This window comes from Salmo salar, chromosome 19 (assembly GCF_965601325.2).
Source record: "Salmo salar chromosome 19, fSalSal1, whole genome shotgun sequence".
Lineage (NCBI taxonomy): Eukaryota > Metazoa > Chordata > Actinopteri > Salmoniformes > Salmonidae > Salmo > Salmo salar.
Window position 1 is genome coordinate 79177850 of NC_138309.1, and position 13640 is coordinate 79191489.

Genomic DNA, 13640 nt, shown 5'->3' on the forward strand with positions numbered 1-13640 from the left:
ATGATTTATTCACTTTAATTATTACAGCCGGCAGAAAACTGTCAGTCCATCCAACATGCCCCGTAGCTAATTGGCCGCCGCGCCGGGTGGAGAACTGTGATTGGTCGGTTGCTCATTTGCAGAGACAGGAAGTGTCCGGAATCTTATTGCCGTGGAAATGACAGGGGCGGTCTCCTCGTTGGGGGACTGGTATAGCTGTGAGGGTGGTGTGTGTGTGTGTGTGACACCCTCGGCAATGTCTCAAGCCCAGAACTGAAATTGTTCCCAAGTCACGGCTCATTTTCATAATTGCAAAGGCAATTAGTACTGCCTGTGTGTATATGTCTGATAAGATGTCAGTTGTCGTGACAATCACAGCTTAAAGATGACATTTTCAGGAAGAGAATGATCGCAGTTCTCATAGTTAACATTCAGTAGAACCATTTCATATGTTCCAAACTATACGCTGCTCTAAAAGGACAAATACAGCCTTGACATTTTTCACAATAATGTTCACAAATAGGCCCACACTGAGAATTCATATCTAACTGTGAGGGATTTGACTGACAAGACAAAAAAAAGAATTGTTTGTACCCACATGCAATGATGTTTCCATATCGGTTCTTCATCCTGTTCTCGTCTTTCTTGGCAGAGTCCCATGGTGCAGACTGTCCTTCAAAGAAGCTCTGTGGAGGGAAGGAACGAAAGAGAGAGAAACAGAAGAGAGAGAGAGAGGGGGGTACAGAGAGAGAAAATGTTAAACAGGAGGACATGAAAGGTCCAAAGGGTTAGGAGGTCAGCTCTTTAAATGGACAGCACAGCTCAGCCGTGGATCCTTTCCAGTCAAAACAGAGATATATCCCCATCCTTATTAAAGATGAGAGGAGGCAGGAGAACGGCCTTCTGGGAGCGATGCCAGAGAAGGTGCCCATTAGGCCACCACTGAAGCCAATCAGAATCTCCCTAACCTCACCGAGGTAGAACACCAGTCCACCTTTACAAACTACCCACATACTCCTCTGAAAGACTAGTCCCCGAAACATACCAGAAGACTAAATAGAACACACACACACACACACACACACACACACACACACACACAGATGATCAAAAAACTCTGCTCGAGCACAGCACCTCGTGATTTATTAATATTATGAGTTTTTGGGAATTCTGATCTTGGGAACACCCAATTAGGACTAATTCTGAAAATAAATGTCATTGCTGGAATGGTGCTGTTGCTGATTGGTTCTTTACCCAGGCTAAGGGCTACTGCTTTCCCCCTGTAAGTTAATGTCTCCTCCACTTCCCCCCAAAATCACTTCTCCAAAGAGTGTCAGTGATGTATAAATGGATTATAATGATGTACTGTTATTTAGCCGTACCCATCCCACGCTCTTTCCAATACCTCTCTCTCTCTCTTAGTCCCATCAGACAATTGATCAATTGAGATTAGATTTGATTGCAGTGGAACTTATTTTAACCTGTAAATCCCCCCCCCCCCCACACGCTTCTTCCCCTCAATGATATGACACGGAACTCGTTCCGAGAACAAGAAGCCTTGATCAGTCCTCTGAGTGGATAATGGCAACAGCTCAGTCCCCATGACGAGGAGCCTCTTCACACTGCCCCCTCCCACCCCACGGCATACGCAATGAGGGAAAAGGCACCACCACTCCAAATCAAATGATGGTGAACTTTTGGTATTTTCTGAAAGGTGGTGACTGGGATGCCTAAGGTGTGAAAACATGGCATTTATTAACAGTCATCAATGAGCTCACTCAGCCATTTGACTAAATGTGGATGAAGGAGTAATCAGAAAGGAGGGAATAAAGTTTGTATTTTTTTGAAGATGTCTTTGGTGTCGAGGGTCTCCGGCATTAATATGCAAACAATCCTTTGAGTACACATTGTGACGTCACTTTGAGATGAGCTTAAAATACCAGCCTTATCACCTGACCTTTACCAAGCACGGTTGGATGTTGGAAAAACATTCCCTTACAGGCCTTGTTAACCGCAAGGGACACTGAAGAGAAGGCCGTAGTTTAATGCAGATCACTTTCTCTCTCTCCGAATGTCTCAGAACTGGCTGCAGTAAAGAGGCATTAAACACATTTTAACACATGTTGACAATACTGCAGATGCTTAGTCTCCTCCCTCCATCTCCCTCTCTAGGTTTAGAGTTTGAAAGCGGTGCTGGTTTGTTATTCATTGCTGCCGTGTGTCTTTCAAGAGAGCTATCTTTTCATGTGCAAGACGTGACAAGGAGCTGCCCTGGCGAGCGAGGGAACCTGGGGAGGAGAGGATTGATAGAGAGAAACTCTCTCTCTCCCTTTCCCTCCCTCCAGAGGTGAGTGGTGTCAATGAGAAAAAAATTACTATAAAAAAATCTGTAATTTGTCTAAATAGTTTGGGAAGAGATAGATAACACAAAAATATATTATGTGATGTGAAGTGCACCAACACTGGCAGGTGTTCAACTATTCATTGTTGTACTTCATCATTTGTTCTAGTTCAGGTGTAATATTTGACTGCCAGCTTTGAGAAATAATAGATTTGGCAACAATGTCTCTTGGGTTTGCAAGACTTCTACGGAATGTGCGGCTCGAGGGAAAATACAAAATTGGGTAATACAACATTTTATTTAAGACATGTTAGAGTTTGCAACATGCTTTTCTGAGCCTATTAAATCACCCAAAAGTTGGATACTAATGAAAAAAGGTCTAGCAAAATATAAAACATAATATTGAATTATTAATATCCATAGCAGCAAGCTGTGGGGGAATTACAAGTCAAATGGCTAGGAGGTAGCTCCAGGCTCCATCTATCCCCCTTGGCACTATCATACTAATCTACCATTGGCCAGGTTTTCCCACCACCCGCCAGTAATCCTTAACGTGATTGGTGGATGGTGGAAAGCCAGTAATGAATTCAAAGCCCTGCATACTTTTCCCCCCACAAACATTGTCAAAGCCTTAAACAGATGATTTTCATGGAAGTAGAGCTACTGAGATGAGATCTATGGTCGGCTCTCACGAGACCGAATCCAAACAAAGGTGCTCTCTTACCCAAAATCTTATCCAAAACAAACAAGTAAAGCCATTGTTCCTTCGGCTCACAGCAGCTTCTGAATGGCTGGGTACTGGTGTTCTGTCTCTCACTCAGGTATGACACCAACCCCTTCTGATTCCGAACACCATTGTGATTTCACCCTTGACACTACTGACTACAGAGACTGAAAACTCTCTTCAGAGGCACCAGACGTGGTGGGTGCTTAGACAAAGCTTCAGCTGCAAAACAGCTCCTCTGCATTTTTACCCCACACAATGCTTTCTCAAGAGTTGACCAGTAGGCAGCGCAATCTGGCATAAACACAAAGGCACATTTCAGAAATGAACATAATGCTTGGAAGATGTTGCTCGAATGAAGCCAATCTGAGGAGAGAGAAACAAGTGTTATGATGATGTATTTTTAACATTGGAAAGTGTTTCAGAGTAAGATGGTGTAGTGGTTAGGGAGGTGGATATGAAGCAGGAATAGTAAAGACTATTCATGAGTCAAGGTCACAGTAAAAGCAGTATATTAATGGATGATGTAGATACAACGTAAGTTGATCTCAAGGAGTCAATTGGTTTCAACTATACTGAACACAAATATAAAACGCAACATGTAAAGTGTTGGTCCCATGTTTCATGAGGTGAAATAAAAGATCCCAGAAATGTTCCATTCGCACAAAAAGCTTATTTCTCAAAAATGTTGTGCACAAATTTGTTTACATCCCTGTTAGTCAGCATTTCTCCTTTGCCAAGATAATCCATCCACCTGACAAGTGTGGCATATCAAGAAGCTGATTAAACAGCATGGTCATTACACAGGTGCACCTTGTGCTGGGGACAATAAAAGGCCACTCTAAAATGTGCAGTTTCGTCACACAACGCCACAGATGTCTCATGTTTTGAGGCAGCGTGCAGTTGACTGCAGGAATGTCCATCAGAGCTGTTGCCAGAGAATGTAATGTTAATTTCTCTACCATAAGCCACCTCCAATGTAGTTTTAGAGAATTTGGCAGTACGTCCAACCAGCCTCACAACCGCAGACCACGTGTAACCACGCCAGCCCAGGACCTCCACATCCGGTTTCTTTACTTGCAGGATCGTCTACCAGCCACCCGGAAAGCTGATGAAACTGTGTTTGTACAACCAAAGAATTTCTGCACAAACTGACAGAAACCTTCTCAGGGAAGCTCATCTGCGTGCTCGTCGTCCTCACCAAGGTCTAGACCTGACTGCAGTTCGGCATCGTAACCATCTTCAGTGGGCAAATGCTTGCTCACCTTCGATGGCCACTGACACGCTGGAGAAGTGTGCTCTTCATGGATGAATCCCAGTTTCAACTGTACCGGGCAGATGGCAGACAGCGTGTATGGTGTCGTGTGGGCGAGTGGTTTGCTGAAGTCAACTTTGTGAACAGAGTGCCCCATGTTGGCTTTGGGGTTATGGTATGGGCAGGTATAAGCTACGGACAATGAACACAATTGCACTTTATCAATGGCAATTTGAATGAACAGAGATACCGTGACGAGATCCTGAGGCCCATTGTCGTGCCATTTTTAAGGTATCCGTGACCAACAGATGCATGTCTGTATTCCCAGTCATGTGAAATCCATAGATTAGGGCCTAATGCATTCACTTCAATTGACTGATTTCATCATATGAACTGTTAACTCTTTGAAATTGTTGCATGTTGCATTTATATTTTTGTTCAGGGTAAGAATGATCATATTCTGACAGTTTTTCTTGTTGGTTATTTTTTGGATGTAAGTTATCATACCAGGAGAGCAAGTCTTTCATGACTTAAGAATTCAAATGGCGTCTGACTGCATTATCATCAACACAAATCAAATATGTTTTTTTCCTTTGAAGCAGAGACAGGCCTGAACTACAGGAGAATCATTTACTGTGTCTGGGATGAACGCGGTGTGTGTTTTGTCTACAAACACTTCCATTAGAAAGGACCTCTGCTCTGTACTGTAGTGTCAACTAAACGTCACTCATTTCACCGTTCTTTGATTCTCATTGACCAGGGGATTAAATCTCATCAGATATATTTTTTGTTGTCGTATTTTGTGGTTTGTTAAATGCATGTTTTTGGACACAGACAACCAACAGCAGGTAAAGAATTATAATCAATATCAGGAGCTATAGGTTGTGAGATAGCTGCATCTAGGGTTTCTGTAATACTTCGACAAAGCTACAATCTAAAAACATTGTTTACAATCAAACCAAAAAGGGGACTTGCTTACCTCGTTTATCTTTTCCATAGATAACGTTATGGAATAACAAGAAGCATGGAATCGGGGGAGAGATTAGAATTGATCAGTTTAGTGCTCGGCTCGTTGTGTTTAGAGAGAACATGAGAAGAGACAGTGGTAGCAGAAAACAGGGAACGAAACGGGGAAAAAAAGACAATACAATGATTCGCCATCTCTAACTTGTAGCGGCATTACAAATAGAAAGGTAGAAAATAATAGAAAAACAGTGAAGAGAAGCACTTTCAGATGGAAGGAAGGAGGGGGGCGTCAATTATTCTGCACTCTGTATTTCTATGACTGGCAATACTGTATTATTGCACTAGCAGCCTACCTAAGCCCTAAAAATCATCAATCTATATCCATAATGAATTGAGCCCTCAGGGAAGTCCCAAACCACAGGGCCAGCCCGGGGCATGGGAGATTGAATTATTGATCTGATTCCAGTGTTGTTTAATGTGTAAGTAGTGGGTATAGCAAAATAAAGTATAAGATGGGAGGGGGATGGTGGATAGTTCATTTCAGGTAAATACCAGTGGTGGAAAAAGTACCTAATTGTACCTAAAGTAAAGATACCTTAATAGAAAATGAATCAAGTAAAAGTGAAAGTCACCCAGTAAAATACTACTTGAGTATATGTCTAATTGTATTTTGTTTTAAATGAGGCACACATCATTTACAAACGTAGCATGTGAGTTTAGTGAGTCCGCCAGATCAGAGGCAGTAGGGATGACCAGGGATGTTCCCTTGATAAGTGCATGAATTGCACCATTTTCCAGTCCTGCTAAGCATTCAAAATCTAACGAGTTCTTTTGGGGATCAGGGAAAATGAAAGTACATTATTGTCAATATATTGTCCATCTATAATTTAGCCTAAACAACTACCGCTTCCCCTATTGTATTTATTTATTTGCTCCTTTGCACCCCATTATTTCTATTTCTACTTTGCACTTTCTTCCACTGCAAATCTACCATTCCAGTCTTTTACTTGCTATATTGTATTAACTTTGCCACCATGGCCTTTTTTGCCTTTACCTCCCTTATCTCACCTAATTTGCTCACATTGTATATAGACGTATTTTTCTACTGTATTATTGACTGTATGTTTGTTTTACTCCATGTGTAACTCTGTGTTGTTGTATGTGTCGAACTGCTTTGCTTTATCTTGGCCAGGTGGCAATTGTAAATGAGAATTTGTTCTCAACTTGCCTACCTGGTTAAATAAAGGTGAAATAAAAAAAATTAAATTGTCATTAGGAATCTAGTGAAGTAAAAGTAGTCAAAAATATAAACAGTAAAATAAAGTACAGATACCCGCAAAAACGACTTAAGTGGTACTTTAAAGTATTTTTACACCACTGGCAAATACCCTCCGTAGAAAAGGTAGAAACTCCCTTGTAATGGGTTGGAAGGTGAGAGGGGTAGCTTGTGTATACAGTATGTACACACACACACACACACACACACACACACACACACACACACACACACACACACACACACACACACACACACACACACACACACACACGTGAGGGCGAGTAAATAAGGCACTGCTGTGACAGTCGTTAGCTTTTTCATCAGCTTCTGGAGAAAAGCGCTGTTCCCATATAATTCACATATACAGACTCTAGGCAGAGCTGGCAACTCGCAATGGTCTGAGCCATTAACACAGTCTCAGCCTCGGAAATCCCCCATTAGTGTATGCATGTGCTGTAGGATTTTTAAGATTTAGAAGGCACATTTTTTCACCAGGACGGTTGTTCAGCATTGTTAGGTAGCCAAGTGGATGCCATCAACGGGGCAGTAAGGTCTAAGCAGTGTGGCGTGCAGTCAACAAACTGCAGGAGCCCAAACACTAAGCGAGAGGAATTAAAGTGGTGACAAACATTGGAACGGAAGGAGTGTGTAGACATAAAACTGGTGCATTTTTGTGCAATAATAGCTAGTGAGAAGTTCATTTGCAGAGACAAAAAGTGACAAAATCATCTAACAAACAATGAATCTAAACAAAAGAAAAAGAGTATGCTGCAAATAAACAAGAAAGAACGCAAGCAATATAGCAAGAAAGAGGACAACAATAGAAAGAAAGACAACCAGGGACGCCTGTGCTTGGTTTGCTTTAGAGTAAGGGAGTCAAACACAAACACAGACAGACTGGGGAAGTGATATGTGAGGACATTGGTGGGGGCATTTTGATATGAGGGGGCATTTTGATATGAGGGGGCATTTTGATATGAGGGGGCATTTTGATATGTGAGGATTTGCCATGTGATTGAGGAGGGCGAGACCCTACATTTGGCAGGCAGTTGAGGCTCTCACCTCGTACTCCTCCTTGAAGCCGTACCCCTCGGCACACTTCATCTGGGTAATGTGCTGGAGCAGGTCTGCCACGCGGATGGCCGGGTGGAGCTGACCCGTCTGGTAGGGGGGCACATCTGCCACCTCCCTCTTCTTCTTATAGGAGTGGCTGTGGGACTGGACCAGACTACTGGTGTCACTGGTCATGGTGTGGTTCTCATCTAGAAACCCAAAGAGAAGGAACGAGGTCACGCACAAATACATGTACACTGGTCAGGACTGGAGTGCCCCACAACCCCGTACGGACATAGAATAGGAAACACTCTTGACATTATAATGGATGAACACAGGGTCATAGTATAGTTATTCAATGAGAAAACATGAAATGAACAGGAGTTACTTATAAACTACGTTGTGCTCAACTAGTTATTACAGTGTTTTGAAACGTTGTGAACACAAAATAAGGGAGCTCGTATCTTAACAGATAACATGGTGCAAAATAAATCTATTTACATTATACGATGAGGGGAAAGAGCTTTATTTCTATTGCCGCTAGAATAACCCTCACTTTTCATAGAGCTAGCTTGTGGCTAACTTCTCATAGCGCTAGCTTGTGGCTAACTTCTCATAGCGCTAGCTTGTGGCTAACTTCTCATAGCGCTAGCTTGTGGCTAACTTCTCATAGCGCTAGCTTGTGGCTAACTTCTCATAGCGCTAGCTTGTGGCTAACTTCTCATAGCGCTAGCTTGTGGCTAACTTCTCATAGCGCTAGCTTGTGGCTAACTTCTTAATACAAATTTTCTATCCACAAAATCGACCAATGGCAAAATGAAGTTGCACAAATGATGGAATGGTGGCGGTGGATGGATGACGTGGGTGCACGATCAAATGAAGTGGGTACTCTGTTCGGTGACTATGTCTTATGGGAAACCGTAAAAAAAATTAAAAAGTGGCAGAGGCGTGAGACCCCCGTTTAAACAAAGTGGGGGTAGGGGTTGTGGAGTGTGGGTGGGACGTCATATAGTCCACATATGCATGAGGCAACACTGTCCACGGGTGGAGTCAAATCCCCATGCTAGGTAATGGCTTCACAGGGGGAAGGGGGGGCGTGAGATGCCCTAACACAAATGCATGCGTAGCAACACAAGATGAGAGAGCAGGCCCCAAAGGAAGGCAAGCTCCTTTCAATAGCATGACGCACGCACACACACACACACACACACACACCTCCTCACCCCAGAGAAAACAGGGCAGACTGGCAACTTACCATTAATGGGCACTTTATTAGAGGACATAACAGGTTAAATGTGAAGAAGAAAAGAAGAGAAAGGAAACAGGGTATAAGCAACAATATAAAGTTTAGGCATGAGCACCTGCACAGTTTTAATTTTCTCTAGCTGTTTCTAGGCACCAACATGTTTTTGCCTTTCCGGGAGTCCAGTCCTAACCAACTACTCAGGTCAATTGGACACCTCACAGAAAGCTAGGTCTGCGACGCTTTAGTTAGGGTTGTGTTAATTTGGTTGGAATCACTTAGAATTGACCATTTCAAATGTAATCAATGCTGACAAAGACATGATAAAGACGTTTTGTTTTCTGAATGAATAAAATATTAATTTGACATTTGCCAAAACAGTTTAACTAGTAAAAAACGAGTCCAGATAACGTTTGAAAACCTCTCTAGAAAACAAGTGGAACCGCCAGCTAACCCTCTGTGGTGCTGTAAACGGTGAAAGTGAACACTGGGCCCTTGTCCGAGGAAACATCTAGGAAATCACTAACGCCATTCTTCCTTGAGACACTGTTGTGTTCTGTATCTCTACTAGCCTAAAGTGTGTACATTATCTGGTATATTGATATGTGTCTGTCACATGTCTACATCTGGTGTTCGTAAAGTGAATTGGGAAAGTATTCAGGCCCCTTCACTTTTTGCACATTTTGTTACATTACACCCTTATTCTAAAATTGATTCAATTGGGTTTTTCCCTCATCAATCTACACACAATACCTCATAATAACAAAGCAAAGACAGGTTTAGACATTTTTCCAACACTTTTTTATATACATCTGAAATATCACCTTTACATAAGTATTTAGACCCTTTACTCAGTACTTTGCTGAAGCACCTTTGGCAGCGATTACAGCCTAGAGTCTTCTTGGGTATGAAGCTATAAGCATGGCACACCTGTATTCGGGAAGTTTCTCCCATTCTAATCTGCAGATCCTCTCAAGCTCTGTCAGGTTTGATGGGGAGCGTTGCTGCACAGCTATTTTCAGGTCTCTCCAGAGATGTTCGATCGGGTTCCAAGTCTGGGCTCTGGCTGGGCCACTCAGGGACATTCAGAGACTTGTCCCAAAGCCACTCCTGCGTTGTCTTGGCTGTGTGCTTAGCGTTGTTGTCCTGATGGAAGGAGAACCTTCACCCCAGACTGAGGTCCAGAGAGCTCTGGAGCAGGTTTTCATCAAGGATCTCTCTGTACTTGGCACCTTTAATCTTTCCCTCGATCCTGACTAGTCTCCCAGTCCCCGCCGCTGATGCTGCCACCACCATGCGTCACCGTAGGGATGGTGCAAGGTTTTATCCAGACGTGACTCTAGGCATTCAGGCCAAAGAGTTCAATCTTGGTTTCATCAGACCTGAGAATCTTGTTTCTCATAGTCAGAGTCTTTAGGTGCCTTTTGACAAACTCCAAGCGGGCTGTCATGTACATTTTACTGAGGAGTGGCTTCCGTCTGGCCACTCTACCATAAAGGCCTGATTGGTGGAGTACTGCAGAGATGGTTGTCCTTCTGGAAGGTTCTCCCATCTCCACAGAGGAACTCTGGAGCTCTGACAGAGTGACCATCGGGTTCTTGGTCATCTCCCTGACCAAGGCCCTTTCTCCTCCGATTGCTCAGTTCGGCCGGGCGGACAGCTCTTGGAAGAGTCTTGGTGGTTCCAAACTTCTTCCATTTAAGAATGATGGAGGCCACTGTGTTCTTGGGGACCTTTAAAGCTGCATAAATGTTTTGGTACCCTTCCCCAGATCAGTGCCTCGACACAATCCTGTCTCGGAGCTCTACGGACAATTCCTTCGACCTCATGGCTTGATTTTTGCTCTTATATAGACAGATGTGTGCCTATCCAAATCATGTCCAATCAACTGAATTTACCACAGGTGGACTCCAATCAAGTTGTAGAAACATCTCAAGGTTGATCAATGGAAACAGAATGCACCTGAGCTCAATTTAGAGTTTCATAGCGAAGGGTCTGAATAATTATGTAAATAAGGTACTTCTGTTTTACATTTTTTATAAATTAGCAACATTTTCTAAAAACCTGTTTTTGCTTTGTCATTATGGGTTATTGTGTGTAGATTGATGCAGAAAAACATTCATTTAATCCATTTTAGAATAAGGCGTAAAGTAATAAAATGTGGAAAAAGTCAAGGGGTCTGAATACTTTCCAAATGCACTGTATGTTGTCTATTGTACCTGGCTGCACAAGTCTTCCTACCAAGACAAAGATATTGAAACTTTTCTATATATGAAAGGGGTTGAAACTGACAGTTGTACTGAAGGAGTTTATTCGGGTAGGTTAAGCAATAGTTACATTGACAAAATGACACAAGCGTGTCATTCCTTAACTTTGCCCTGGAGCTCTCCAGTGTTTGCTACTTTACATATTTGTTGCTATGGCGATGGGAACTACTTTGTCTGTTTGTATGGATATTCTTTTTTTGCGGTTTGCTGTGCCACTCCCCCTCATCCAGTCCACATTGTCTGTCCATGCATATGAGAGGTCATAGACATACGTGACGTCACACGCGCGACACGGAATGCGGATGGGATGGAGTGAATTAGCCAACCTCAGCTTGATTAGAAAGAAACAAAACCTTCTGGTCTGACAAAGAAAGAAAAGCAGGCAGGTATGGATGTGTGGAAGCCATTATCAGGAAACAAACCAATCCAAATCACTATCTCCATCTCTCTGACTCTCTCTCTCGCTCTCCCTCACTCTCTCTCTCTCTCTCTGCTTCCCTCAAATGCACAGCACCTAGTCTATTCTGGAGTAGTCCGTTTCAGTTGGTCTATAAGCATAAGGAATGTATTGTAGGGAAAAAAATTAAGAATGTTTTCTCACCCAAGATAGCGGTTGGCACAAAGGGATCTGCCCACAACCCAAAACCAGTGCAGAGTAGGGTGTTAACAAAGAAAAGACAATATAGCAGTGAATAAGGTGACGCACTCCCCACTCCAGGTAAGACAGCAATATTATAGCAGAGCAGTTACAGTTTGTTATCATCAAGAGACAAAGAAAACCCCCAATGGAAGAACAGCATCAATAGTTCCTTTTTAACATCATTAGAGATTATAAATCAGTTAAATGTAGATCATGTCCAACATTATCCATCGAATAGAATATACATACAGATCAATTCAAATCAAATCGACCAATATGGCTCAAAATGGTTGTCCCAAATAGTATGCTGAAGTGCAACCGCTATAGAGCAATTAAAACTGCAGGCAAAAAGAGAACAGGCATCATTACATTGTTTTGGCAGGCCACCATTAGATCAAGCAAATCGTTTATCGAACAAAGGCACAGGCACCTAGATTGGGATTGCCCATTCGTTAAGGAGGTCAAAGTTCAAGGGGTCATAAGAGGTCACCAGCAGTTTTAGACAGTAGTAGAAGCAGAAGGAGTTAAGAGTTAAAAGGTGAGGTAGTTTACCTGGGTAGTAGGATGTGGGTACGGACGTGCTGATTGAGTTAGTCTTCATGGTGAATGACAAGGGAGAGGCAGCTTTTAGCAAGAGAGAGAGCAGGTAGTAACACAATGGTCAATAAACTTCAGTGGAAGAATTAATAGTATATTTCTAGACGATCTGTAGGAATCAAACAATTTGCCTTCCAGACTGAGATCTGTCTGAGTAAAATGTTGGCTCAAATAAAAAAACAGAATCGAGGAAGTGTGTGTTCACTTCCCTTCCTGAAGCCATTAGGAAAGGCTTGTAGCTTTTGCATGTCCCCTGACAGAGTCAATTTAACAAGTGGAATAATGTCAAGAAACGAAGACATTTCACTATTTACTGTTCTGGCTATGCATATGGATACAAATACGCTAATGCTTTTTAATGACTGTATTTTTGAGTAAGTAACAACAACGGGCTGTGTTCATACAACATATTCAGCCAAATCAATAAAGTTCAGCCGGTTCGTTGATTAAGGCAGCACAGTACACTGAGTGATAGTCGCCGTGTTTGTGGGTCGCCATCAGGCAGCTGACATAAGTTGCCTACAGTGACCCTGCTGTAGTCAAGGATATAGCGATAGACAGCGGGATAAGGTCACGGCTGAATGGCTCTGTCGTCCAATGAGAGCATGTTTATTTATTTATCCCCAACGTTTCCCAGGTCACTCCAATCTGCCCGGCGACACGTCAGCCAGCCCTGTCAGGCAGAAATGGCATTCCCCTCTTGCAATATTAAACGAGCGCCAAACGATCCAAGACTCGTTCACGGTCGTGTTCTCGCTCATGTCCCCTTTATTCTTTTGACAGACAGATGAGGCGTGTGTGGCGGTAAGGGGAGAGAGAAAAAATGCCTTGTGACCCTGGCACCTCCTAGCCTTCAGAGTTGAAAGACAAACTTCAGGGTTGTAGCTTATTTACTCTCCACTAACAGAGATACAAGAAGGTCTAAGAAATATAGAGAATATGATTCTTAAGATCCTCATAATGAAGGGATGTCTTAATGTCATATAGTTGTGAGGGATAGGGGCATTTGGAAGTGGGGGGGGTACAAGAGGGAAATCAGATGATGAGAGCCTCTGACCCAGCTTGCCGAGCAATAGGGGCTAACTAATGTTTGGGCCTGGGGACCACCGTTGATGGGGGGAAATTAGGGGATTGTACCTCAGCCAGGGTCAGCTGTCCCTGGGGTGAGGAGGAAGGCCAGAGGGGGTGGAAGCATGACAGATGGGGAAGATATAGGGCGGCAGGTAGCCTAGCGGTTAAGAGCGTTGGGCCAGTAACAGAAAGCTCTCTGTTTCGAATCCCCAAACCAACTAGGTG

At 43.0% G+C, this 13640-nt stretch overlaps 1 protein-coding gene across 13 annotated transcripts in view; it reads right to left on the bottom strand.

Moving 5' to 3' along the window:
- LOC106579657 (receptor-type tyrosine-protein phosphatase mu) overlaps positions 1-13640 on the bottom strand; it is a 283633-nt gene that overhangs the window by 39445 nt on the left and 230548 nt on the right. For 7 of the 13 annotated variants that reach the window (XM_082965986.1, XM_014159783.2, XM_082965987.1 and 4 more), the window contains 4 exons: positions 12300-12371; positions 11709-11735; positions 7607-7806; positions 578-665 (listed from right to left, as the gene is read on the bottom strand). In XM_082965986.1, the coding sequence (XP_082822112.1) occupies positions 578-665; positions 7607-7806; positions 11709-11735; positions 12300-12371 (387 nt within the window). The remainder of the gene's footprint in view (positions 1-577; positions 666-7606; positions 7807-11708; positions 11736-12299; positions 12372-13640) is intronic. The other 6 variants (XM_014159785.2, XM_014159791.2, XM_045702731.2 and 3 more) reach the window with 2 other exon arrangements.